General features: G+C 34.8%; 4 protein-coding genes across 4 annotated transcripts; all 4 read right to left on the reverse strand.

Moving 5' to 3' along the window:
- Positions 1 to 1685: 1685 nt before the first annotated feature.
- Positions 1686 to 4777, reverse strand: LOC122600363 (pentatricopeptide repeat-containing protein At5g61990, mitochondrial-like). The gene is made up of 2 exons (XM_043773071.1): positions 2289 to 4777; positions 1686 to 2201 (listed from the first exon to the last, which is right to left on the reverse strand). The coding sequence occupies exon 1, from the start codon at positions 4775 to 4777 to the stop codon at positions 2411 to 2413; it is 2367 nt and encodes a 788-aa protein (XP_043629006.1). The 3' UTR covers positions 1686 to 2201; positions 2289 to 2410.
- Positions 4778 to 11139: 6362 nt separating this feature from the next.
- LOC122601930 (transmembrane emp24 domain-containing protein p24beta2-like) lies at positions 11140 to 13696 on the reverse strand. The gene is made up of 4 exons (XM_043774659.1): positions 13389 to 13696; positions 12379 to 12565; positions 12169 to 12276; positions 11140 to 11472 (listed from the first exon to the last, which is right to left on the reverse strand). The coding sequence occupies exons 1-4, from the start codon at positions 13614 to 13616 to the stop codon at positions 11339 to 11341; spliced, it is 657 nt and encodes a 218-aa protein (XP_043630594.1). The 5' UTR covers positions 13617 to 13696; the 3' UTR covers positions 11140 to 11338.
- Positions 13697 to 15962: 2266 nt separating this feature from the next.
- On the reverse strand, positions 15963 to 18762 carry LOC122601532 (putative receptor-like protein kinase At3g47110; the record flags this gene model as incomplete). Its single annotated transcript, XM_043774286.1, has 2 exons — positions 16122 to 18762; positions 15963 to 16042 (listed from the first exon to the last, which is right to left on the reverse strand). Coding segments are annotated over exons 1-2 (2721 nt in total), but the record flags the coding sequence as incomplete, so codon positions are not given.
- A 1150-nt stretch (positions 18763 to 19912) lies between these two features.
- On the reverse strand, positions 19913 to 23519 carry LOC122600812. Its single transcript, XM_043773579.1, has 3 exons — positions 23182 to 23519; positions 21560 to 21748; positions 19913 to 20307 (listed from the first exon to the last, which is right to left on the reverse strand). The coding sequence occupies exons 1-3, from the start codon at positions 23437 to 23439 to the stop codon at positions 20224 to 20226; spliced, it is 531 nt and encodes a 176-aa protein (XP_043629514.1). The 5' UTR covers positions 23440 to 23519; the 3' UTR covers positions 19913 to 20223.
- Between the last annotated feature and the right edge of the window lie 169 nt (positions 23520 to 23688).

Consider the following 23688-nt stretch of genomic DNA (forward strand, 5'->3'; position numbering starts at 1 on the left):
ATACTTTTTCCTTTCCAATTAATTAATTGTACATAACAAACAAATACTCTGTACATTGGATGCTTACAGTTCTTGATATAGATACCACTTCTCAAATTCAAACTGCTGTTAATACCAAATAAACTTCTGGTTGCAGATGATACTTTGTTTGGCCCTGTGCACAGAAGTTTTATTAGATCAGCTTTGTCTCACTCTGTTACCTCTGATGATAATTTTGATCAAACCATGGATTCTACAACATTTTCAATGCATTTTCGTAGCATTGCTAGTTTAAAATCAGGAGATCTGAAGACTTTTTCAGGGGTCCATCTTTCCATCGAGGAAAAAACCCCAACCCGGGTATCTATGCCCTTTAATTTAAGCCCCATGCAACTGACACTAGGTAAGAAGCCGAATTTCAAACCCAGTGATTTTACTTCTAAGTTGAACTCTGGGTTCGAATCAAATGACATGACTCTTGTAAGTCTTGTTGGGGACTATGAGAAGTAACTATGGGAAGTTACTGCCTGACATGAATTTATTTCTGAAAGAAGGTGACCATGACACGCATATATCCCATACTTCTGTGCTTAAGTCACCCATAGAAGCTGGAAAACAATCTTTGGAAAACACGGCGCATGGGCCTGACCTTGTGGGTTTTACTTATGGTCAAGATCGTAAAATGGAAGGCATTGCCAGTTCTGGGGAGCCCCTTAGAGTTGTTTCTGTTAAGCATACTGGGTTTGGGGTGGCAGATGATGGATCCAAGCTTTTCTCTAGTAAGCAGATTGTGTTTGGTGATTTGGCGAATACATCTGAATCTCAGGACATTAGATCTCTGACCCCTAATCAATCTTTTCAGGTAACGACCCACAGCTCAATTTCATTTGTTATTAATGATCTTTTTCTTGTTCATTACTGTTACATAGTTTATTCTGTATAGTGTATACCATGGTATTCTGTTTATTAATATATGACTTTGTGCCAGGTCAATACCTTTTCTTTTTACTCTTTAAAACAGTTTTTCTAGATGATTAAAATTCTTAGTTTTATCTCTCTGGTTATCCGACTCTTTTCAAATTGCAAACGAATTTAAAAAATCACCTTATATGGTGCATGACTAAACTTATAAACCTTCATAAACCCCAAAGCAAATGTACCCTCACAGGAATCGACTACACGCTTGATCCAAATTGTCATAATTCAACATTCCTACACCTTGTGCACAGGTCGAGCATAATTGCAAGAAGATCAAAATCATATAAACTTCATCAAAACAGATAAAAGAAGATATATTTCATAGAAAGTAAGCTGTCTATATTGTCCAAATTACCTACAGGAGTTGTTGGAACTCAGACACAACTTGTCCAAAAATATAAGCTGATGAAGTGGAACATTATGCCAAAACTATCCTTCAACTATGATTAACCCACCTAAACGGAAATAAAACTCAGGCAACATCATATACCATGTCCAAGCATTAATCACTCAAGGGTTCAGCACACGCCATGGCTAGAGGATATAACATAAGGCCATGGCTAGTGGAACTTCAACCTGTTCACTTATGACTAAGTAGATTCAGGTTATCTTTAATCTCTAGTGACTCCATTCAATTGGTTAAACTATTATTAAGATAATGTACTTTTTGTAGTCATATTTGACACACAAGCAGATTATAATAATTACACAAATATGGGCAAAAAGTGTTTCCGGTCAAACCAACACACTCCATTTTAACATGTACCCAAGTTTACCTCTTTTGACCTCTTACCTGACTCGCCTATTTTGCCTTCTAAGCCTGAAGGCATAGAGAAACTAACCTTAATCCTAGCCAACTTTATAAATTTATTTCTCAACTGCATCACCCAGAGATATCAACTCAAAAGGCAACAATACTGCAAATTCCAATCACGTATACAATTACAAGGGCAGCAACTTGTTGCAATCATTTATTAGTGCAGATTACATATGTGATTACCGCAATCTGACTATCACTTTCTATCTGCTAAGTACCAAAACATATACTTTATGTGCAGGTTTTTTCCTAGCCCTACTCCTCATGTCTATGCAGAGAGTAAAGAAGCTTGGCACCTTTAAAAAGCCAATCTGAACATTGAACAAGCACGCTATTAAACGCACTTACCAAAAAAGTATAAAAAGTGTTGACTCTGTTTGCATCTCAAAGAAGTCAAAACCAAAACTGTTGACGCTATAAGTTTGACCTGAAAATAGTATAACAGTCATTAGATAGAGTCAAACCGAACAGTTCTCTTCTATATCGAGACTGTAAAAGAAAGAGTGTGCACTACCTTTCCAGTAGTCCCAAGGCTTTTCAAGTAGAAATATATCCCTTCGCCTACCTTCAGGGGTTCTGGCCTATACAGATTAGCAACAAATATAGCTGCTAACAAGTGCTATTGTGTTTCCTTCATCAAATTCCTATTTGACTTCTTTCAGGCTCTTGATCTTTAGAAGCCAACGTGTCTAAGGACGAAGTTAGCATGAAACCCTTTTCGACCATTTGTCTACTTAAGTCTTTAGCTTTCTCCGAATCCCCGGTCCTGTAACAAAAGTCGACAAGAGATTTATAGATATAGCAATTCGGAGATCCACCCGTTTGTACCATTTCATCTAGTAATCCACATGCTGTTGTTAGATCATTAAACTTGCAGAAACCAGTGATCATTGTAGTATACATGCCATCATTTGGGCTCACACCTCTTTCCTTAATATCATTGAACAATTTCTTTGCTCTGCTTGTGTTACCTATATTGAAAAATCCCTTCATGATGATATTATAAGTAACGATGCTTGGAGTAAGCAAACCATTTTCAATAAGCTTACAAGCTTTTTCAGCTTCTCCTTTCTTGCACAAACTAAATACTAAAGAGTTGGGTGATGAAAGTTCAAACATGAAACCTTTTTCGTGGAGTTCAATCAAGAGCCCGGATATATCTTCATGTATGGTATACTTCACGAGACCCTTAATAAGGACTTTATAAGTAAGAGCCTCGGGAAAGAACTTTCTAGAAAGCATGCTTCGGAAAATAGAGAACGCATAAATTGATTGAGACCTTTTACAGTAATTTTCAACTAAAACTGCATAAGTTGCAACTGTTGGGACTAAACCACGGCCTAGCATTGCATTGAAGTACTTATGTGCAACCTTTAATTCCCCAAACTTACAATAGCCATCAATTAATGCTCCAAATATCTGAGCATTTGGCTCTAAACTGCTCTCTATCATTTCATTCATGAAAAATCTTGCTTCATCCATTTTGTCAACTCTACTAAGGCTTCGTATAAGGCTTTCATAACAACTTTCATTTGGCATTATCCCTAGCTCCTTCATCACCTCGAATACTTTATTACACTTTGTGTAATCATATCCTTTTGAAAAAGCATTTAAACAGATCTCGTAGACTATATGATCTAGCTGAATATTATTCACACTCATTTCCAAAAGAAGTGCATTAGCCTTGTCTAGGTCCCCAGTTTGACATAACCCAATGATTAAAAGACCATAAGTTTTTGCATTCGGCTCCAAATCATGCTTCTTCATATCTTCCAAAACTGCAAAAGCATCAATCAATTGCTTCGTTTTACAACAACCATTAATCAACAAGGTAAAAGTTCTGAAATCCGGTTTCATCCCTAAACTCAATATCTCATCCATTAACTCACGTGCTCTCTTCATATCAAGTCTAATACATAGCCCGTGAAGAAGCGTATTATAAACAACCAAATTTGCACCAACATGACTAGCTTTCATCTCATCTTTAACCCTAAATGCCTCTTCCACATAACCTTGTGCCATAAGCCCATTAACCAACGCATTATACGTCACAACATTTGGCTCCACGCCTGCATCAATCATCTCCTTCAATTCCATTATTGCATCCTTCGATCTCTTCATCATACAAAACCCATTAACTAACGTCGTATACAAAAACACATTAAGCTTTAAACCCTTATCAACCATACTTCTCTTTATCTCAATCGCTTCATCAAGACGCCTCGCTTTACACAAACCCCCGATAATTTCATTACATGTAATTAAACTAGGTTCACACCCTTTCTCACTCATCTCATCAAACACCGCTTTCGCTTTATCAATATTTCCCACCATACAATGAGCCTTAATCATATTAGTATAACCATACACATCAACAAACCCATCTTTTTTCGACATTGCTTCACACACATTCCAAAAAAGGTCCAACTTTTTCCGAATAAACAAATCTTTTATAAGTGTATTATAAACCCAATTACTTTCAACAAATTGACCGTATTTCAAAACAATTTCAACAGCTTCATCCACCAAACCCTTCCCTCTAAACCTACTAATAATCACGTCGAAAACTTTTTGATTAAAATCCAAATCAAAATTTAAACCACCACCAATACCTTTCTTCACACAACCAACAAAAGCACCAAGAACCAACAATGGGGAACATCTCATTTCAATCAATGCATCAACAAGAATACTTACACATCCATACATATTACAATTGCCTAAAATCATAGCTAAAAAAGCAATCTTTTCACTATTTAAATGAAAACCAACCTGGCTTTCCTGAAGCAAAGATTGAACTACAAGTGGGTTCAGTTTCTTTGTGACATTTGAGCAAAAAAGTGTGTTTTCCCAGTTATCAGATTGAAGAATATTTGTGATTTCTTTCAGCAAGTTTTGATTTTGATTTCTGGGTATTGTTTTTTGAAATGAATGTATAGATCTTTTCATGTTTTTATGAATGCCCATTAAATTTACAGGGTTTTTTAGTATGATTTTTCTCATGGTTTTGATGGAATAATGCATACAAAGTGAAGGGTGTGAAAAAATGACTAGCTTTCAAGAACCAAATTATAGAATTTAATGGGGTTTTTTTATACAAACAAAAATGTTAAAATGGAAATTTGTAAGTATGACAAAGAATTAGGGGTTTGTTCATCGGGTGTGTTTAGGACTTACGAGTTAAAGAGACGGCTGAAATGTTGGTCACCTGGTTCTTTTTTCTGGTTCACTTTAGAGGTAGCCCAGTGGGCTTCATGAATGGTAGATTTTTTGTCCAAGATCGAAATCGTAGCCTTTTTTTTTTTTCTAAGAAATTTCAAATTTAACTTTAATTTACTTTTTAAATCATGAAATACGGTCAGGGAGATTTATATGTATTAACACGGTCCATGCTATCCACAATCTAAAACCTCTGTTATCCAAAGATCAAGAGAGGAAAATTCATCTAAATCTACCATAAGTGAAAATTAAATAAATGATGGGTTTGAGTTCACGAGTTGACAATCAAGTTGGCGGATCAAATGAGATGGTAAATGACCCATTAAAAAAAGTTATATGATCCTAAAATAACTTTCGAGTTGATGGGAGCCTGAACCAAACTAAAAAAAAGATTAGTGATTGTTGGGTTGAGATTTTACAACTTTAGTTCGTTTTTTCAGGTATATATTAGGTCGGGTTTTGGGTTAGGTCAAGTATTGATAGTTCAACATGTGACCAACCTCCAAATATAACCAGGATAGGACGCGAACTTAATACCTTTTACGAGGAAATAAGTCTTTTTAGCACTAAACCATTTGGTGATTTCTGTCGTTTAAAAAAAAACATTTGGTGATAGTTAAATATAACTCTTATTAATACACAAAATCTTTAAAGAGTTTACAACATGGAAGTGAGATATCCAAGTATGATGGTCGGACCTTTGACTTTTATTATCGACTTTAATTAATCTTTATGGTTATATTGGCTTTTACGATTTTACTTACTTTTATTTGGTGAAGTTTGTGTTCAAAATGATAAGGTGTTCAACCATGTGAAGAAAAAAAATATATTATTCCTTTTGATTTAATTGTTATGTACTTTTTTATGGTACTGAAATAAGAACAAAAGAGTTGCAATTAGATGGAAAAAAATAAAAATAATGAAAAGATAATTTCCATTTATATAACATGTATTTTTCCTTTGATTAAATCTTTTTATCCAGTAAATTTTATTTAAATTTCAGTCAATAAAAATGAAAAAACATATGCCCAATATCTCATCTCATCTCATAATCGAATATATAGGAATGAAGAAAATACAAAGAAGAAAATAAAGGAAAGAATATGCCATTAAAATAAAAATAAAAATAAAATAAAAGCCAGCTGTATATATACATTTTTTAGCTTGTACTAAAAAGTTAGGTATTGGGTTCTTCTTCTTTCTTCCATTCTTCAAAAATTCTCAAAAGAAAAATAAAAAAGATAAAAACTTTAAGTAAATTATCAAATCCACACTTAAAACCCACAAACACAAACTTCTCAAAATCATAAATTTCTCATCATGGCGGTATGTTCTTTATAATCTAAATCTGTATCTATACATATTCTTATTATTATATACTTGTTTAGATTTGTTTTTATTCATTATAAGGATTTGTATTTATTATTTTCATGATTTGAATTGAATGCTTTATGTTTATCAGTAAGTTTATGTTGGATTATAATAAGTAGTAATTCTTTGTTTATATATTTTTATTTTGTTCTATGTATAATGAAATGATCATGTCTATTGAAGAAAATGGAGAGTACTATATAAAATGTACATATGTTATGTTTTTCTAAACTAATTGCTTTTTCTGGATTGAAGTTTGCTGAATGATTTTTAATGCTGAATTGCTGATATTAAGCGCTTATGGCCTATTACGATAAGCACTTTATAAGTATTTGGATAATTAAGAAAGAACGGCCTAGAGTGTACTTAGCGTTTCTGCGTTGTGGAGTGGTTTGTTGATGTTTCAGCGCTGTTTACGTTATAATTATCCTGACATGGAGAATATCGTCCGTGGATGTCCAGTTTTGTGTCTTTTTTTTATGCTAGTATGTGATTTCTAAAGTTTGGGGTCTAGTTTACGGTGTGATTGTTAAAGTGAAAAAGTGGGTTCAGTTCCATACTTTCTGTGAGTTAAGTATTGATGCTTAATCTTTTGACTAATTTAACTATTCCGAAACTTTTTCTAGCTCTTTTATATAGCAAAATGGTTTTGCGTATTTACTAAGTGTATATTCTGCTTTCTTTGTTTTATGAACAAGAATTTGAACTTACTTTATCTTATGCAAATGTGAACTTTGGATACCGTCTACGTACAAACGTCTGCAACTTATCTATGTTGTGAAGTTGGATATGTTGCTGAACATATATAAATACCATTAAAACATAATCTCAAAATCAGTCACCAGGTTAATAATCTTACAGTATCTCAACTGGTTATCCATAATGGATGACATTTTTTCTCTCAAGAATAAGAAGACTACTCGAGCAGATTGCACTTTTTTCAATATGAAATTTTCACTTCATGTAATGTATGGTCACCAATTAAGCTTTGTGATCATTCTGTTGGTAGGAACAAAAGCTTGATTCAATCAATAGTGAGAGTCGTAGGGTCATGGTTTTTTATATATTTATAAAAAGGGGCCAAGCAATTATAGAACCCCCCTTATACCCCACCACCAACCTGCTAGCAGAACCCCCACAAAGATCAGTTAAAGTGCAATGATCTTTATCATAGAGATGTCATTTCTTATTTTTGTAATTGCATGTGATAATTTGCCATGGATCATACTTTGTTTTTACCTCAATCACATAAGATGGTAGGACAAAGTTCTCCTTTTCTAGCAGGGATTCACTAGTGTCTGTATAATAGGCTATCCTTTCTCTGTTGACGGTAGGGTCATTTGACCTCACTTCTGTTAGTATTTATTATCTAAATGTGCATTGCCTAGCTGTACCATACTTCTACTTTCCAGTTTCCACACAACCTTTAGGCTGCGATCTTAAACTTTTTATGATGAACTCAATGCTTTCTCCTGTAGAGACACAGGCCCTTGAATCTCCTGAAAACCTAGTATAACAAACATATGCCCTACCATCAGTACCACCTGTTATTCATGACGAGTAATACTTGTCCATTCATTTAGCTTTAATGTTGCTTCTCGTAAATCGTAATACTAAGTTCTGACTTTTGACTACTTTAAATGACACATCATCTTACTTATTATTTGCTTTCAGCACAAGGTAAAGTTTACTCTATAGTAAGCTAATCCACAGTGTTCTTAATCTTGCACTATTTAATTAACATATATTACTTCTAAGTCCTGTAGCTTCCCTGTTGGCATCTTCTTATCAAATTAATGGTTTTTGGTACTTTATTAGTTACTAAATCAAAAGATGTCTTTCTTCTATTTGAGGTGATTGTTAAAAGACATGTCCTTTGTTCTCATGCCTTTTAAAAATCAGCACACATGACATTCCTAAAAAGATTCTTAAAGTTTTAAGGTGGAGCTCTTATCCTTGCAATAAAACCTGCCTAAGTTGCAATAGCATGCTTGTCAGCGTTGTGTCTAGAATGTGCTGCTTATATTGGTTACGATTTTACTGATCGATGTGTATAGTATTGTCACAGGCTCGCAAGTAATCGCAACAATCATTCTTAGTTAGGATTCACCCATAATGAAGTTAGACCAACTTTTATCACTTCTCGTATATTACCCGTACCAATGCCTTTGTCACATTTGTGTCTGCACCATGCTTGCTTCTTTTTTCTTTAACTAGTCAATCATACCAACCTTATCTTACGGATGCCATTGCTCTACTATTGCTAGCACCATTTTTGTTGTATTCTAATTTTTTGTGCGGATTATATAATTATATTGGTAAATTACAACACATAATACATTTTATATATCGAGACCTGAAGGATATCATTCTGTGTGTTTGCTCCATATCTTCTTAAGCTTACTTGTGCAAACTCATGTCGTTTGATTAATTGTTGTTGTAAATATGCTACGTGCCTACATATTGATTGCTCGTTTATATTAGAAAGAAGATAAGGACTGGAGACATGGTCTCCTGCACCAAACCGCTAATGCTAAGTATACATTCAATCACGACTTCTAGACTGTAAGCATTCCTGGCTTTAGATGAATGTGCTTCATATTTCCTAATAATACTGAAACTGGCATGGCCTAAAGTATGCTCTGTTTATTGTATGTTCAGCTGCATGATTTTAGCCGCTTCCCACTAGTTTGGAATATCTTATATTGGCATGGTTGTAATCTTGTGTGACGTCAGCTGATCTCATTGCCTGTATACCCTAACATTATCCCGACGTCCCAGGAAATCTATTTATGTGTGTCTATGTGTATAGAGCTTATTCCATAATCATGTCAATGGCGGAATTGCCTATTGTCCAGCCATTTAGGTTAATTACATTCTACTTGGCTCTCTTTAGCATATAAGGTCCACAAGTTGCTATCATACCAACATGATTACATATTCTTTTTATCTTGTAATGGGATTACATGATTTCTGGTTAAAGGCTCCACCTGTTTACAGGAAAAAGGTCCACCATTGCCAAAGTTCGGTGATTGGGATGTGAATGATCCTGCATCAGCTGAGGGATTTACAGTTATCTTTAACAAGGCTAGGAACGAGAAAAAGACTGGGGGAACGTCGGACTCACCGCCTAAAACCGACTCCACATATAATAAGCCTGGGACAGCCACTCTTGGAAAGCCTCAAACTGTATGCTATTATATGCATTTTGGCTTCTTAAAATACAAACTTACTTATTTGGTATTATGTCTACCTTAGCCTGGCTACTGAATAAGTGGTCAATGTGTTCAAGACTTGCTACAAACATCAAACAGTAGAACATGGACTTGTGCTTTCTAATGTTCAGAGGTGTCAATGGTTTGGACTGTCGGATAACGGGCCAAAACAGTTTCAGATTGAAATGAGATGTTTTTGATATACAGCTCAAAGTTAATTGGGATGGGTTGGGTTGACCCGCTTATACCTTTTCTCAGTTTTTGAAATCTTGTTACTTCAATCTGATCACAAAATTATTTCACTAATAATCTAAGTCTTTGAATGAAAAAGATTTAGGAGATTGACTCTGATAAATTAGCGACTTTCACCTCGTTAGACCCATTCCCCTTATAGAAATGTATGTTGGCATGGCCCATTTAAGGTTTAGCATAATCCAGGTTAACCCTTTCGTTATAAAATATGTCATGATTGACCCCTCTATAAAACGAGTCAAGAGTCTTGGCAAGTTTTAAAATTCGATAGCCTTGCTAACTTGATATGGAAAAACTTTGTTTTACAGAAAAAGTGGTTCTGCTGCATGGCATAGGAGTGATGAGAGACTACTTGTATCTTGTTGCTTGTCCAAACTCCAACCAGGATCGTGCTGGCATTTTGCTTTGATTTTTATGATGATAATGTAACCTTGACAAACAACAATATGCTCTGATTGGCTTTTTTTTTTCTTTCCTTTTTAAAAAGTGATTTTTTATATTTTGTTTAGAGTTTCAAAACTTTATATTTTTCATTTAGTTGATTTCTGATGAATGTTGTTGCTCTCTATTACAATGCTTATCAACTCAGAAACGCTCTCCGTTTTTGGTTACATCTATGTTGGTGTTTCTTATCCAAGTTGGGTCTGTGCAATCTATGCATCTTGATCCCTAAATTCCCTAATATAATAAAATAAATATACTTGTTTTCTTTACCAAATACACTTTGAATAAGTGATTATAGGTTAAGAACATAGCCTCGAGAGCTCAATCACTTGCAAGGGTTAACTTGTCGATACTTGTTATTTTGCAATTTGTGTTCGTGCTGTGTTCTGATTCCATTATATTTTGTCCCCTTTTGGTAAAACTTGCATGAATGATTTAAGTGGTACTTTAGTATTCTTGATAGAATTGGTGAGGCAACAACGTTTTTACTTTATGGTGTTGTTTTGGGGACTTAAAATGGAAAACCATTTTCAGATTAATATACCAAGCTTTTGATAATTCATTTCGGTATGGAGGCACTACAATAACACAAACAAATAATCTTGGGAGAAGATTTATGGTAAATGCAGGCTATGCGAAAAAGCCCGGTTACTTTGAATCTTGACATTATTGTAATATATCGTATAAACATTGACATGGTACTCCAAGATAATTAACATGGATGAAAGGAACAAAGAGTTTTCCCGTTAAGCTTTTATAGTCGTGAGTATCTTGACAAATTATATCCAACATTCAAGTCACTATCGAGGTCTTGAGAGTCGACATATCATATTTAGTAGGGGATTTGGGTAATAAATCAACGTGTGACCAATGGTAGCTAATGTCTTGCATTCCTGAGAAGAGAAAGTCATTCTTGACATCCATAAACTTGGTCATAGCCATACAACAACTAAGCTAAAAATGCACAAAAGATAAAAGAAACTATCCAAGACAATTTCTGCTTATACAAAACCGTGAAGTGGAATACCACTTCCTCAATGGTTGTGGATCCAACATAACCATCTTAAACTCTTGAAGTCCCGAGCTTGCGCTCAAACAAACGTTGGAGAAGATAAACCTGAAGAACACTAGCACCTACCAGCGCTATAGATTCTATTATTGCCTTGTGAACCGCTCTCTTACTCATTACCTCATTTACTGCAATCAAATTCATAAAATAAGTACGTATCAACAATTCTGCATACAGTTTGACTTTCAAAAGTCAAACAATCTAGGATTCGAAAAATCTTATTTGATAAGCATTCTATGAATCATCTATAAAAAATTATCAGCATATAAGGTATGTGACTGCTATACAAATAGAACAAGGTATTCTAGATAGAACTCAAGTTAATCATATGATTCAAAAGTGATAAGTTTTGACTTTAAAAGTCAACAAATGACAAAGCTAATCTTTGGATTCTAAATCATGTTTACAGATTAAATTTATACTTGAGAGAACAGACATTAATAGTGTACTTGAGAAGCTTTGACTTTAAAAGTCAAGCAAAGGAAAAATACAGTGCCATGACTTAATACTTCATACTTGAAACACAATTCTTTCAATAATACAGAAATATTTTTGCCCAACAACACATGTATAATCATTGCAGAAGTAGAAAAGTGTAATGTTAAACACCACGGTGTTTAAATGATTTAAATGCTAGAAAAGTAACAATCTTTGACCTCAAAAGTCAAACAGGAGGGGTCAAGATTAAATGATTTAAATGCTAGAAAAGTAACAATCTTTGACCTCAAAAGTCAAACAGGAGGGGTCAAGATTAAATGATTTAAATGCTAGAAAAGTAACTATCTTTGACCTCAAAAGTCAAACAGGAGGGGTCAAGATTATACCTAATGCCTGACGATCTGTTTCAGCCTCTAACCAATGCTGCTCAAACTGAATGTTGTAAAGAGCTTCTTCTAGTTTCGATATTTGTTCAAATAATGGGTTGAAATGCTCTGACACAGTTTTTGAACAAAGGGTTAATCATAATACTCCTATAATACAGTAGCCAGTAGATATACAGGAGAATTTAACAAGTTGTTTATAGTATCGCTTACCATCCTTGGCATGCTGATCATGGTACGCGAAATGGGCAACCTGGACATCAAAGTCAACGGTTTCATGATATGGAGACTTGTTTGTAAAGCAGAAATGGTATACACCTTTCTTTTGAGCTATAAACTCATATTTCTCACTGGTTCTGTCTTGTATTTCATAAATGTGTTCGTCCCCGGGGCCTTTTATCTGATAAAATATAAAGACAACGCATTTGTAAGAAAACACTACCTTCCTACTAACTCAACGAACCTATAATGTATGTATTGCGACTTATGAATCAGAAAAAGCTAATCAATCATTCGATCGTTACAAATTAGTCAAGGACGGTTGGTTAATCTATCTCCAAACATAAGCTTTCAATCAACTAGTCTTCCTGTGAATCCAACTATTTTGACACTGAAAATCAGAATCACATAAGTTTTACCAAACACCTAGAAACCGGTTAATAGTCTTTAAATCGCTACAAAACTTTTGCAACACATCCAAACATTGGTAACTCCGTAGAGTGATTTTTGTTTGGTAAAAGATAACATGAGTTTTAGTACCATGTTTCAAAAGTCAATGAAACCACACCAATTACTGCAAGCGAGTTGAGCTAAAGGTTAAGCTCCAGGTCGACTTTATACGTCGATGAGCCTTCATTATGCTTGTTTGAGATCGGCTTGAAAAGCATGAATTTTACATAAAAAACTATGTGCAGAGCCCTTATAAACACGGGCCTCAACAAGTTTGAGCTAAAGCAAAGCACGTGTTACTCGATACAAAGATCTACTCACTCTATAACCTCAAAGGAAAAAAAAAACCATATATTTGAGGAGCACTATGTTTGTACAGTAAAATAACCATATGGAAAATCAATATATCCCTTATATGGATTTTTTTTTTCTTATCATAAACCAGGCACATTGCAACACAATAAGCTAGAGAGTACAACTAACACATACACAATAATCCTCTAACATACAATTTACAGTATAAAATGATGTAATTTATAAAAAAAAAAGGTTACCAGAAGATCAACACCATCTTCTGTGAAATGCCACATAGTTTCAACCTTAATAACAACAAAAGAAACATGAACATTGTCACCTTCATATTCAACATTGTGTGACAAACATTCTTCTCTGTCTATCACAAATCTAATCCCATCAACTTCCCTTAATAACATCGATGATGACAATACAACACCAATCGTCATTATATATCTCATCGTATTAACAAACCCTATCTGCTGCATTGTTATATATCTATATCTATATTTATAGGGGGATCTAATTTAGAATTGAGAGCTTTGTAATGTTAAAGGATTACTTTAGAACCACTCCAACTTTGTTTTGAAGTTCTGTTTGTTTGTTTACTCTGTGGGCATAGGAAATATAAAACTTTACTAAAGGCACCCATGTACTTTGATCTATTTTAAGTTTTGACCCTCTGGTTTTAGATCATTACACTTGTAGCTTTGTAGCTTTTATTGCAACTGGAGGTAGTGTATCGCGTTCATGAACTTCATGTTTTGCAACCACAAGCCTAATGAATTCTGTGTTAACATCCCATCTATGGGAAAGGGTTTCGAGTATTTGGACCCAATGGCAGTGATGGTGTCTGTAAACATTTGTATCAATGCATCTTTCAGCGTGCGTCAAAGGGTCATCCTGCTTTTCATTATCATATCAGGAGCAACAAAGGCTAATCCTGCCAACTATCCATTGGCTTAGTCGGATCCACGTTAATTGTCATCGCCACTTATTCACTTCTGGCCTTAATACTTTCTAGAAGCTAATTTCACTCCCACTCTTTCTAAAAGTGAGATTTCCCAACAATTTGGCCTGCTAAACTGTTCCACGACAAGTCGAGTATTTCCAAAGATTGAAGTTTTAAAATGTTATGACTTATGAGGTAGTTTATGTTGCAGTGAGTCAGCCAAACCCAAATGTCATGATGAGAAGGTAAAACTGAAGACATACAGACACCTTCAAGCGAAAATTCTTCCAAATTAAGTAGTATCATTATGAAGCATATTTATTGGAAGATGAGATTCAAAACTGAAACCAAATTTCCAAGAGATCAAGAGACACCAATTTACCAGGAAGTGTTTTGTTTAAGGAATAGTCCGATGGCCTATCATATGTTATGATAATCATGGGCTAATTAGCATTTTCTGCCTTGTATCTCCCCTGTTTTAAAAACACATATTCCATGTATTTTTCTTTCTTTGAAATGTGCACATTCCATATATTTTTTTTCCGAACAGCATCAAGAAAATCTTATCGTATAATGGTGAAGTCTTTCATATTCACTGCATTAAGTATCCATTTGACTGATAAGTGATAACATGTCTAATTAATAGCCTTTATAATATCAATAGAGTTTCATCCATTTGGGGCTTTTGAGATCTTGAAGTTTTGGATTCAAATCGTAGTGTGAGAAAAATGCTCCTACAAATGGAGATACCGGTTTTGTTAAAATGGGTTTTATCTGAAATTGAAGTTAAAATTTATGAAGAGGTGCAGTTGATCCCAAATTTATCATTTAAAAAAAAAATCCTAACTTTAATGATAGGTTCTAATTTATCTTGAAGTTTTGGGTTCTAATTTATTAGCTTCTTACCGTATAGAAACAAAGGAATATCAGTTTCACCTGTATCATGACTTCTCTGCTGAAATAGTGTTCATACAGTTTGGTTTCTACTCTATATAAACATATATGCTTTAATACTAATTACATTAATTTACCTTCGGGTATGCATGTCCGGGCACAGCATAAGTTATTAGAAACAGGAGAAACACAAAAATGTGATATCCATTGATAATTTAGTGATTCTATGTTGTGAGAAGGCCCAAGAATGGATGCATGTGCGGATCAATGGTTTAGATTCTTGATATAGTTTTTCTATACGGGGAACGTTGGAAACTCATGAAAGAGTTTGACTTCATTAGTGAAAACAGAATAACAATACTTTATTGAGTCTTAGAAGAACTAATTAATGGATATGGTGATTTCTTACATGAGCAATTCAGCATTTCAAAGTAATGATTAGAGTTCGTGATTTTGGTAATTAAAATCTTTGCTCCATGAAAGACAAACAACACATATCTATATAATTTATTATAACATGAAACACAGACAAACATCACGAGGTGTTTAAACTGCGTATTTATTCATATCATATGCCACTCCTTACTGCAGCTACTTTGAACTCTGCCATGCAAGGTTGCTGGTTTTAGACCTGAAATAGTGCATAATTTGAGCAAATCAAACCATGCTATGAATGAAGCGGTTTTTCTTGCATTTTTAGTAAGATAAGAGAACATGGTACCTCCAGAGGTTGAAGGGTATCCCGAACATGCAACAACTCGCGGACAACATCGTTAATATTCATCCGTTGTGATGGGGTGTCTACGGAGCATGATACCCCAATCCTGATAGTTGAAGCCAAACATTCTTCTACCTTTTGTGCATTTGATTCCGTACTTTTTATGACAATATCACCATCAATAAAATCCATTACTTCATTTGGCAAGGCCATACAAGCAAACTTATGAAGGCTAAGGTCTTCGCCAAACTTGTCATTTGTCGGCTTTTTCCCAGTCATAACCTCTAGTAGTAATATTCCAAAGCTATAGACATCACCACTACTTGTCATATTACTCCGCATGCCGTACTCTGCAATTTATAGTAAGCAATGACTTTATGAAAAGGTAATATTGCAAAACTGAGCTTACGAGAATTGATTTAAGTTTACCTGGAGGTGTATATCCAATTGTTCCTTTAATCCTAGTAGAGCTGTTTTGGTTTGAATTTGTTCCAATTAATTTCGCCAAACCAAAGTCTCCAACATGGGCCATCAGATCATTATCCAGCAGAACATTGCTAGGCTTTATGTCCCCATGAACAACACTTGGTAAACACTGGTTATGAAGATAATCAAGTGCATATGCAACATCAATGAGAATATTAATTCTTTGAAATAGGTCTAGTCTAGATGTATTGGCATTTGAATGCAACCAATCATGTAAACTTCCGTTGGGCATGAAATCGTAAACTAAAGCTTTGAAATCGTTGCCTTGAAAGTCAACGCTTGAACACGAAGTTATTATCTTCAACAGATTCCGGTGTCGAATACTTCGCCATGCTTCACATTCCGCTATAAAGCTTGTGTGAGCTCCCCGAATATGAAGATGTAGAACTTTTATTGCAACAAAATTGTCATCATGATCAAGGGTTCCTTTATAAACAGAGCTTGAGCCACCCTGGCCAATCAAGTTCGCTTCAGAGAAGCCATTAGTAGCCTTGAACAGTTGATTGTAAGAAACTTTTAAGAACATTTCGTTGTTGGATGATTGAGACGGTTCACCATTCTTTTTCTTTTTAAACCAAGCATAGACAAAACATAATATGCTGAATACCGTACAAGAAATTAAAATGACTATAATGAACAATGTGAACCTTCTCTTATGTTTCTCTGCCATTTTGCATTTGGGTAACTGAAGTTCAACCAAACCACCACAAAGCCTATTGTTCCCTAAAATGGAGAATGCACTTACATTGGCAAACACTCCCTTCATCGGTACTTGACCCTGAAAATCGTTAAAGGAGAGGTTCAAGTATTCTAGGGAGAACCATTCTAAGAACTGAGGAATTTGGCCTGATAAATTATTATGAGAAAGATCGAGTTCTGCCAATCCTCTCACAGAACTTAATGATGGTGGTACCATGCCATCAAATAAGTTGTCGTTAATGTATAAGTAAACAAGGCTAGTACAACCACCAAGGCTACTCGGAATGTTACCTGATAGATAATTATGAGACAGAACCAATATGTTCAAAGATCTAAGATCTTCAAGCTCAGTTGGAAGTGGACCAGAAAGGCTATTATTTGAAAGATATAATGAGGTTAGAGAAGTAAGTTGAAGAAGTTGTTTAGGTATTTTGCCACTTAGTTTATTGTTCTCAAAGGCAAACACCTCGAGACGATTACAATTCCCCACAGTTGGTGGGATATCCCCTTCCAATATGTTGGAACGTGAATTAATCAAATTCAACATTGATAAGTTACCTATTGCATATGGAATTGGCCCTGAAAATTGATTTTCATATAGAAAAGCCTCTTGTAGGTTTTGAAGCATGCCAATGGTTGAGGGAATGTTTCCCGTGAATTGGTTTGTATCTAAACCTAACATGGTCAAACCAACTAGATTACCTATGCTTGAAGGGAGGCTTCCATACAATTGATTTCTTCCTAACTCTAGAGCACTGAGTTGATGAGAAAGATTACCAATTGATGTTGGGACTACTCCTCGAATGTTACACATACCAAGAAGTAAAAACTCTAATTTGGTGCAATTTCCCAGAGAATCAATAAACTTCATTCCATTCGCTTCCCCGCCTCCATTGAAGCTGATTCCTTGCAAAGATATATGATAAATATCTTTTAGGTTTGCAAAGTCAATCGTCAATTTCCCACTAAAGTTGTTGTTAGAGATGTCAAGAAGTTGTAAATTCGAACAATTAGATATTGATGGGGGTAAAAGACCGGACAATTGATTGCCCCATAGTTGAAGATATTCAAGATTTGGGAGCATTGATCCAATTGTTGAAGGAAGAGTACCCATTAGCTGATTCGAAGACAAAGTAAAATTAATTAGGAGCGAGAGATTATAGATGGAGTGAGGGATGGTTCCATGTAAGTTACAATCCCCGGCGTAAAATATCCTTGAGCTTTTCAAACGACCTAAGGTGTTTGGAATGCTCCCCCCCAATGGATTGCTTCTAACAGAGAATTCCTCCAATGATGTAAGATTCCCCAAGAAAGGTGGGATTCCTCTCGTTAAGTTATTATTATTCAAATCAAAAGAAGTAAGTTTAGAGAAAACACTCATCTCTAAGGGTATGTTTCCAACTAGATTATTCTTACCTGCCTGAAGCACCTCTAGGTTATAACAACCAGACAAATTAGTAGGAATGACTCCAGTGAATTTGTTTGTGGACAGTAAAAGGAAACGTAGCCTAAATAGACGACCAAGCTCATGAGGGATGCTTCCTTGAATGCTGTTGTTCAAAAGTGATAACACCTGAAGGAAGCTCAGGTTTCCTACGTGAGGAGATAAGGAGCCTTCTAGACCTTTTGACTCTAGTTGTATCATAGTCACTCTTTTATGCAGTTTTCCACAAGAAACACCATTCCAGTTGCAGAAATGGGAGCAAGAGTTCCATGAAGTTAAAGCTCCATATGGATCATTGATAAATGACTTGAACGACAACAACGCCAAATGATCACTCTCATTTCCGCCATATGAATCACAGGTGGTGGAAAAAGTAGTTAAAAATATAACAATAGTATAAAAGAGGATATAAATAGGTGGGGAAGATGATAAGAAGATCATTGGTTTTTTAAAATTGCGTATGAACTTAATGTAACAAGGATATTATTAGGCGTTTATACTAGCTTTTCTCACAAAATCATGATAGTGACATACAATTAATGAGTCAATGTCATCCAATTTCTTTCTCTCTTTTATGTTAAATTATAAAATAATAAAGAAGAAATCTTGGTAGCACCCTTCTAGCTAGAGACTTTAGTAATTCTATGAATGACCTATTATGTGGCCAAGAAAGTAGGGTTATGAATTGACCCCTGGCCAAGAAAGTTCAGAGCTGTATATGTAGCGTTTGATAGGTGTTCATGTTAGAAAAAGGTATGTCCCTGACTTTAATTTGCAAGTTAGGTGTTGAATGTCATGTTGATGTTAACTTGGAGACCTTTTGGCTAGTGATAACTTCTTCTCAGTAAGTGCCATGGAAGAAACGCCACAGATGATAATGAAAGACTCAACAGTTGGTCTTTGTACCTATCAGTAATACCCAAAATTAGGCAAAAATTTTTAAAGGAAAAATTAGACTATATTAACATAATGTAATTAGCATGATGCTAGTTGCTAAATAATATAAAATACAGTTTTAGGATTTTACAATATTACCTATTCTAAACATTATCCGAGACAATAATTGCTACGATTGCAAAAGAGGTGAAAAATACTCTTGCCAACTACAATGAAACCAAGACGAGTGAAAAACCTCCACCCACAGAAACCATGACACCAGTTTTCATTCTATGGTATTTTTGATGTAATATATCCCATGCCTTAGGAAAACGAAATGACAAAACGGATATAAAACTATAAAATAAAAAACAAAATAGATGGTAATCCGTTTTGTACCCAAAATCAGACTTCCTTACATCTGATTATGATCAAATTGTCCCCACATTTATGGCCAACGGTTTATTTGAGTTTTGAAGGTATGAATGTGAAGACTGAAGACTAAAAGGATATCCAACATAGAAAATAGCATCCAGTCATCTATTAACCAAAATATCATGTCTATGAACCACATCTCAAGCCTCAATCCTCAAGCCGCAACCATAGCTTCAACTGATATTGCCAAACATACCCAAAATAACCAGATCTAAAATAAGGCCTGTGTGACAAACTAACTTCTAAGATAGATATTAAATTAGTAAATTACACAAGTGTCTTGACATAAGCTTCAAGGAGTAAGAACAATGATGTGATTGAGAATGTACACAGAACATGGAAGTTTCTTAGGTTTTTTTACAATGAAGAAAACACATTGCAAAACAGCAACTGCAAATTCACAGGAGCTAATACAACTTCTATTGGTAATGACTCCAATCATATAATCAACTTGGTATAAAATTATTAGACCTCAAACTGAGGAATCATGATCATCTAGCAAAAAAGCATGGCATTTTGACCTGAATATGCTAAAAGAGTTGTATGCCCACAAGCTATGGTCTATCTATATCTAGCAGTTTGAGATGAAATCTACTTTGTTCCCTGTTTGACACATTCTTCAGCTCTTGTAAAAGCATCTGTCAGCACATCGATTGTCCAATCCTTCACATCTTCCTGCAAATCACATGTACAGAAGTTAAATCAGTATCGCAGCTACTAGATGCAAAATCTGCATAAGTCTAATGATATAAATTAGATTCGAACAATATGGATATATTTCATTTATATCAAAGAAAAAGTATTAAATAAGAATCAGAAATGTAACTACTGAATTGCTTATGTTTGAGTGACACCATATCATAGTTTGGAGAAATTATCGCTACACTCAGACGCTCAGTACTTGCAAAATCCATTTCATTTACAACTTTAGATGAATAACCCAACAACTTCATAGGTCAGACCCTTCAACCATAGCCGATTAGAGTATTAACAAATGTGTAGAATGTCGGATTCCTCCTCAAAGAAGTAAAAAAGGATCTCATCTATTATTTCCGTACATATCATCATGATTTATACAAGAATAGGATATGCTTTCCTTCTCATATTTTTTCACATGAATACATGATTTTTTCTATTTTTTTACCAATCTGTGATCTATATATATAATACTATATAATTACAGTTTCTATGCCTTCTCAAAACAATTCATGCTATCAACATCTTATTACAATCTAATTTTCAATCACGAGGAAGTACATTCCACCAAATAAACAAGTAAAACCCGACGCCGTCGGATAATGAATACATTACAGACCACACACATACTCATGTCACTCAATTAGCTGAAGTTACCAACCAGCAAAAAAGATAACAAAAATGAATGAGGATCTTTTTAAGATATGGATATGAATCAGATATACTGAGCTTGAGCCCTCGGTATTCTGGAATGGGAAATAACTTATAGGAAAGCAAGCTTAAGCTAAAAGCTGGAATCATTGCATGAGAAGGTGCTAACAAAGATACGAACACTTAAAGTACATAACATTTACTTTAGCATGAAATGCAATAAGAAAACTTAAAAGAGGCAAACAGACAGGTCAAGTAATGTGTCAAACAAGTTATTTTGGTAGTCCAAAACACTTTTTGTCCAAAAACTTTGAATTTCTTATAGATTTCAATAGTGATGATGTTCATCTTTTGTATATAATATCATTTAAATTTCATTCATTAATAACACCATTGAAGGACTTGACCATTTAACCTGTTACTCTTTTAACTAGTTATTTGAAAGTCCCCTTTCACATGTCAGAGATACAACATGACCCGAAACAATCCACTCTTAGTAAGTGGGTCACATATCTAAAAATGCTTGGTCAGACTAATGACATGGACAAAGAAATATTGGGAGATAAGTGTGAATGTGCACCATGTGTAGTGGCTCCCCTGTTCTTATCCGTGCATTAGGACGAGCAAGCTTAGATTCAAACGGAGTCCTTGGCCGCACTTCTCGGAATTCTTCCCATTCCTCTCGAGTAAGCATCCTAACAGTCCCTTGACCAGGAGGAGCATTCTGTATCTTCTTCTCTACCCTTTCTTGTGAATGTGCATCATCATACTGCAAAAGCACATCAGTCATATAAATTTATCATTCTAGTACATTCAGTCATTCGAACCAAAACTTGATGCTATTCGAAAACAAATCAAAATTACTGAATAAAATCTCAATCTAAAAGAGGCTATACCTATACAAGGATGAACTTTATCTACATTTGAAAATGGGTATGGACAACACTATCATTAGCATAGATCGGTAAAGCCTCAGTTAAGGATTCAAGACAAATACAGAAATTTGGGCTCTTTTGTATATATCTTATTTTACAGATCAAATTACAAGATTAAAGGGAGTTTTTCCATCCCTGTGCTACTTTAGACTTTAGTCAATCAGGTTCAGCATTTCAATCTTCTCAATCACTTACGAAAGATTTCTAGATTCCTTTTCTTACTTTGCAATGGGCTCACTGAACTCTTTTATGCAGTTTGTTTTTGAACATGATAATCTACAATTCCTGTCAAGTTCACCCTACCATCCACTAAAATTCTAAAAACAAACCTAAGTACTGTGTTACTAACCAACAACGAAGAAATAGTAGATGCCACACAAAACAATTCATATCAACTAGTCATTTCTATACTAGTACTCATAACGCCTTAGGGACAGCTGAGTGGTGAACGCGTAGGACTATAAAAAGGAGGCCATGCATTCATAAACTCATATCACCACATTGATAGCTCCTAGGGCTACCCACCCAACTAATGAATCTAATTAGTATGGTGGTCTGCCCGGTTTCAAGGGGTTCACTTGCCATGTTAACAAAGTTATCACGGATGGCATTCCCCGGGTTACCCCAAAATACTAACGCTAAACACATTCCAACAACAAAAAATATGTCTCCTGTATTTACAAATTCACATATTTCACCATTATATCTTCTATTTGTAAACAACATCTCTCTGGTGGGCACTCCCAAATTTAAGACAATGGCCAGCGTCAGCCTTTAGATCATTCCTTGATCTAATCTGAGAATCATTCCGTACCCTTGGAACCAAACAATCCATTATTTTTCCAGGACACAAAAACACATACTAAACACCTAAAAAAGCACACACCTTTTCACTTCCGTCACCACATTGGTCTGTTCCAAAGCTATTTCTATATCAAAAACATCATCAATCATTCGAATTAGCTCATATTTTGAGCTTCCCAGGTTATTAAAAATCTCAAAAACCCGATAAACTCATTCTTACAAGCTTATAAGCTTGTCAACTTAAAAACCTTAAAAACACAAACAATACATAAATACATCTGTATAACCGGTTCAAACCTCACTGGGTAAACATCTTGCGACCGGGAAAAAGCCGAGCAAACAACCAGGGAAATATATTTATATTCCACCAATATCAAAACATTTACAAATCTACAAACACTATCTAAATTATATAAAAGATAATTATAATGACAATAAAATAATAAGAATAAAAAATGAGTACCATCATGAGAAGCTTGGCAAAAAGGGCAATCCCAGCAACAGTAGCAAACATGGGCATACTTGCAGTGTCAAGCCATGACAATGATTCAGGTGTTTCCACAAACAAGCTGTTTCTTTTTGGGTTTTTTCTTTTTCGATCTTTCTCTATTTCCATTATTTTTTTCTTGAAAGTATTACTAGGGCTATTATTATTGTGATTTCTTGTTAAAGTATGTAACTTTTTGCAGAGTTGGAAGATGGGTCTCTTGGATCCTTCCATGGTATGTATCAAGAAAACCAAATGGGGTTTTGTTGTTTAGAAATAAAACGGAGTTGGGTAATCAGCGTCATGCCCAAACACAACTTTTACACATATAAATCATAAGAATGAGTGGAATCCACGCGTTAAATTAAAACCAATTAAGGTTTTAGGTTGATTTTTAAGCATGTGATTAAATTTGAATAATTTATATGCCTATTAAAAAAAGACATCAAACCATGTGGCAATATTAAATATCTAGATGATGAG

This window comes from Erigeron canadensis, chromosome 5 (assembly GCF_010389155.1).
Source record: "Erigeron canadensis isolate Cc75 chromosome 5, C_canadensis_v1, whole genome shotgun sequence".
Taxonomy (NCBI): Eukaryota; Viridiplantae; Streptophyta; class Magnoliopsida; order Asterales; family Asteraceae; genus Erigeron; species Erigeron canadensis.

Excerpts from the sequence above, each read along its gene's own strand:
- LOC122600363 (XM_043773071.1), bottom strand. The coding sequence starts at position 4,777 with ATGAGAAAAATCATACTAAAAAACCCTGTAAATTTAATGGGCATTCAT.
- LOC122601930 (XM_043774659.1), bottom strand. The coding sequence starts at position 13,616 with ATGCAGCAGATAGGGTTTGTTAATACGATGAGATATATAATGACGATT. Across the intron at positions 12,277-12,378 it reads TGATCAGCATGCCAAGGATG|AGCATTTCAACCCATTATTT; the intron begins GTAAGCGATACT and ends AAACTGTGTCAG. Across the intron at positions 11,473-12,168 it reads AACAGATCGTCAGGCATTAG|TAAATGAGGTAATGAGTAAG; the intron begins GTATAATCTTGA and ends ATTTGATTGCAG.
- LOC122600812 (XM_043773579.1), bottom strand. The coding sequence starts at position 23,439 with ATGGAAGGATCCAAGAGACCCATCTTCCAACTCTGCAAAAAGTTACAT. Across the intron at positions 21,749-23,181 it reads TTGCCAAGCTTCTCATGATG|TATGATGATGCACATTCACA; the intron begins GTACTCATTTTT and ends GTGCTTTTGCAG. Across the intron at positions 20,308-21,559 it reads CAGGGGAGCCACTACACATG|GAAGATGTGAAGGATTGGAC; the intron begins GTGCACATTCAC and ends TGTGATTTGCAG.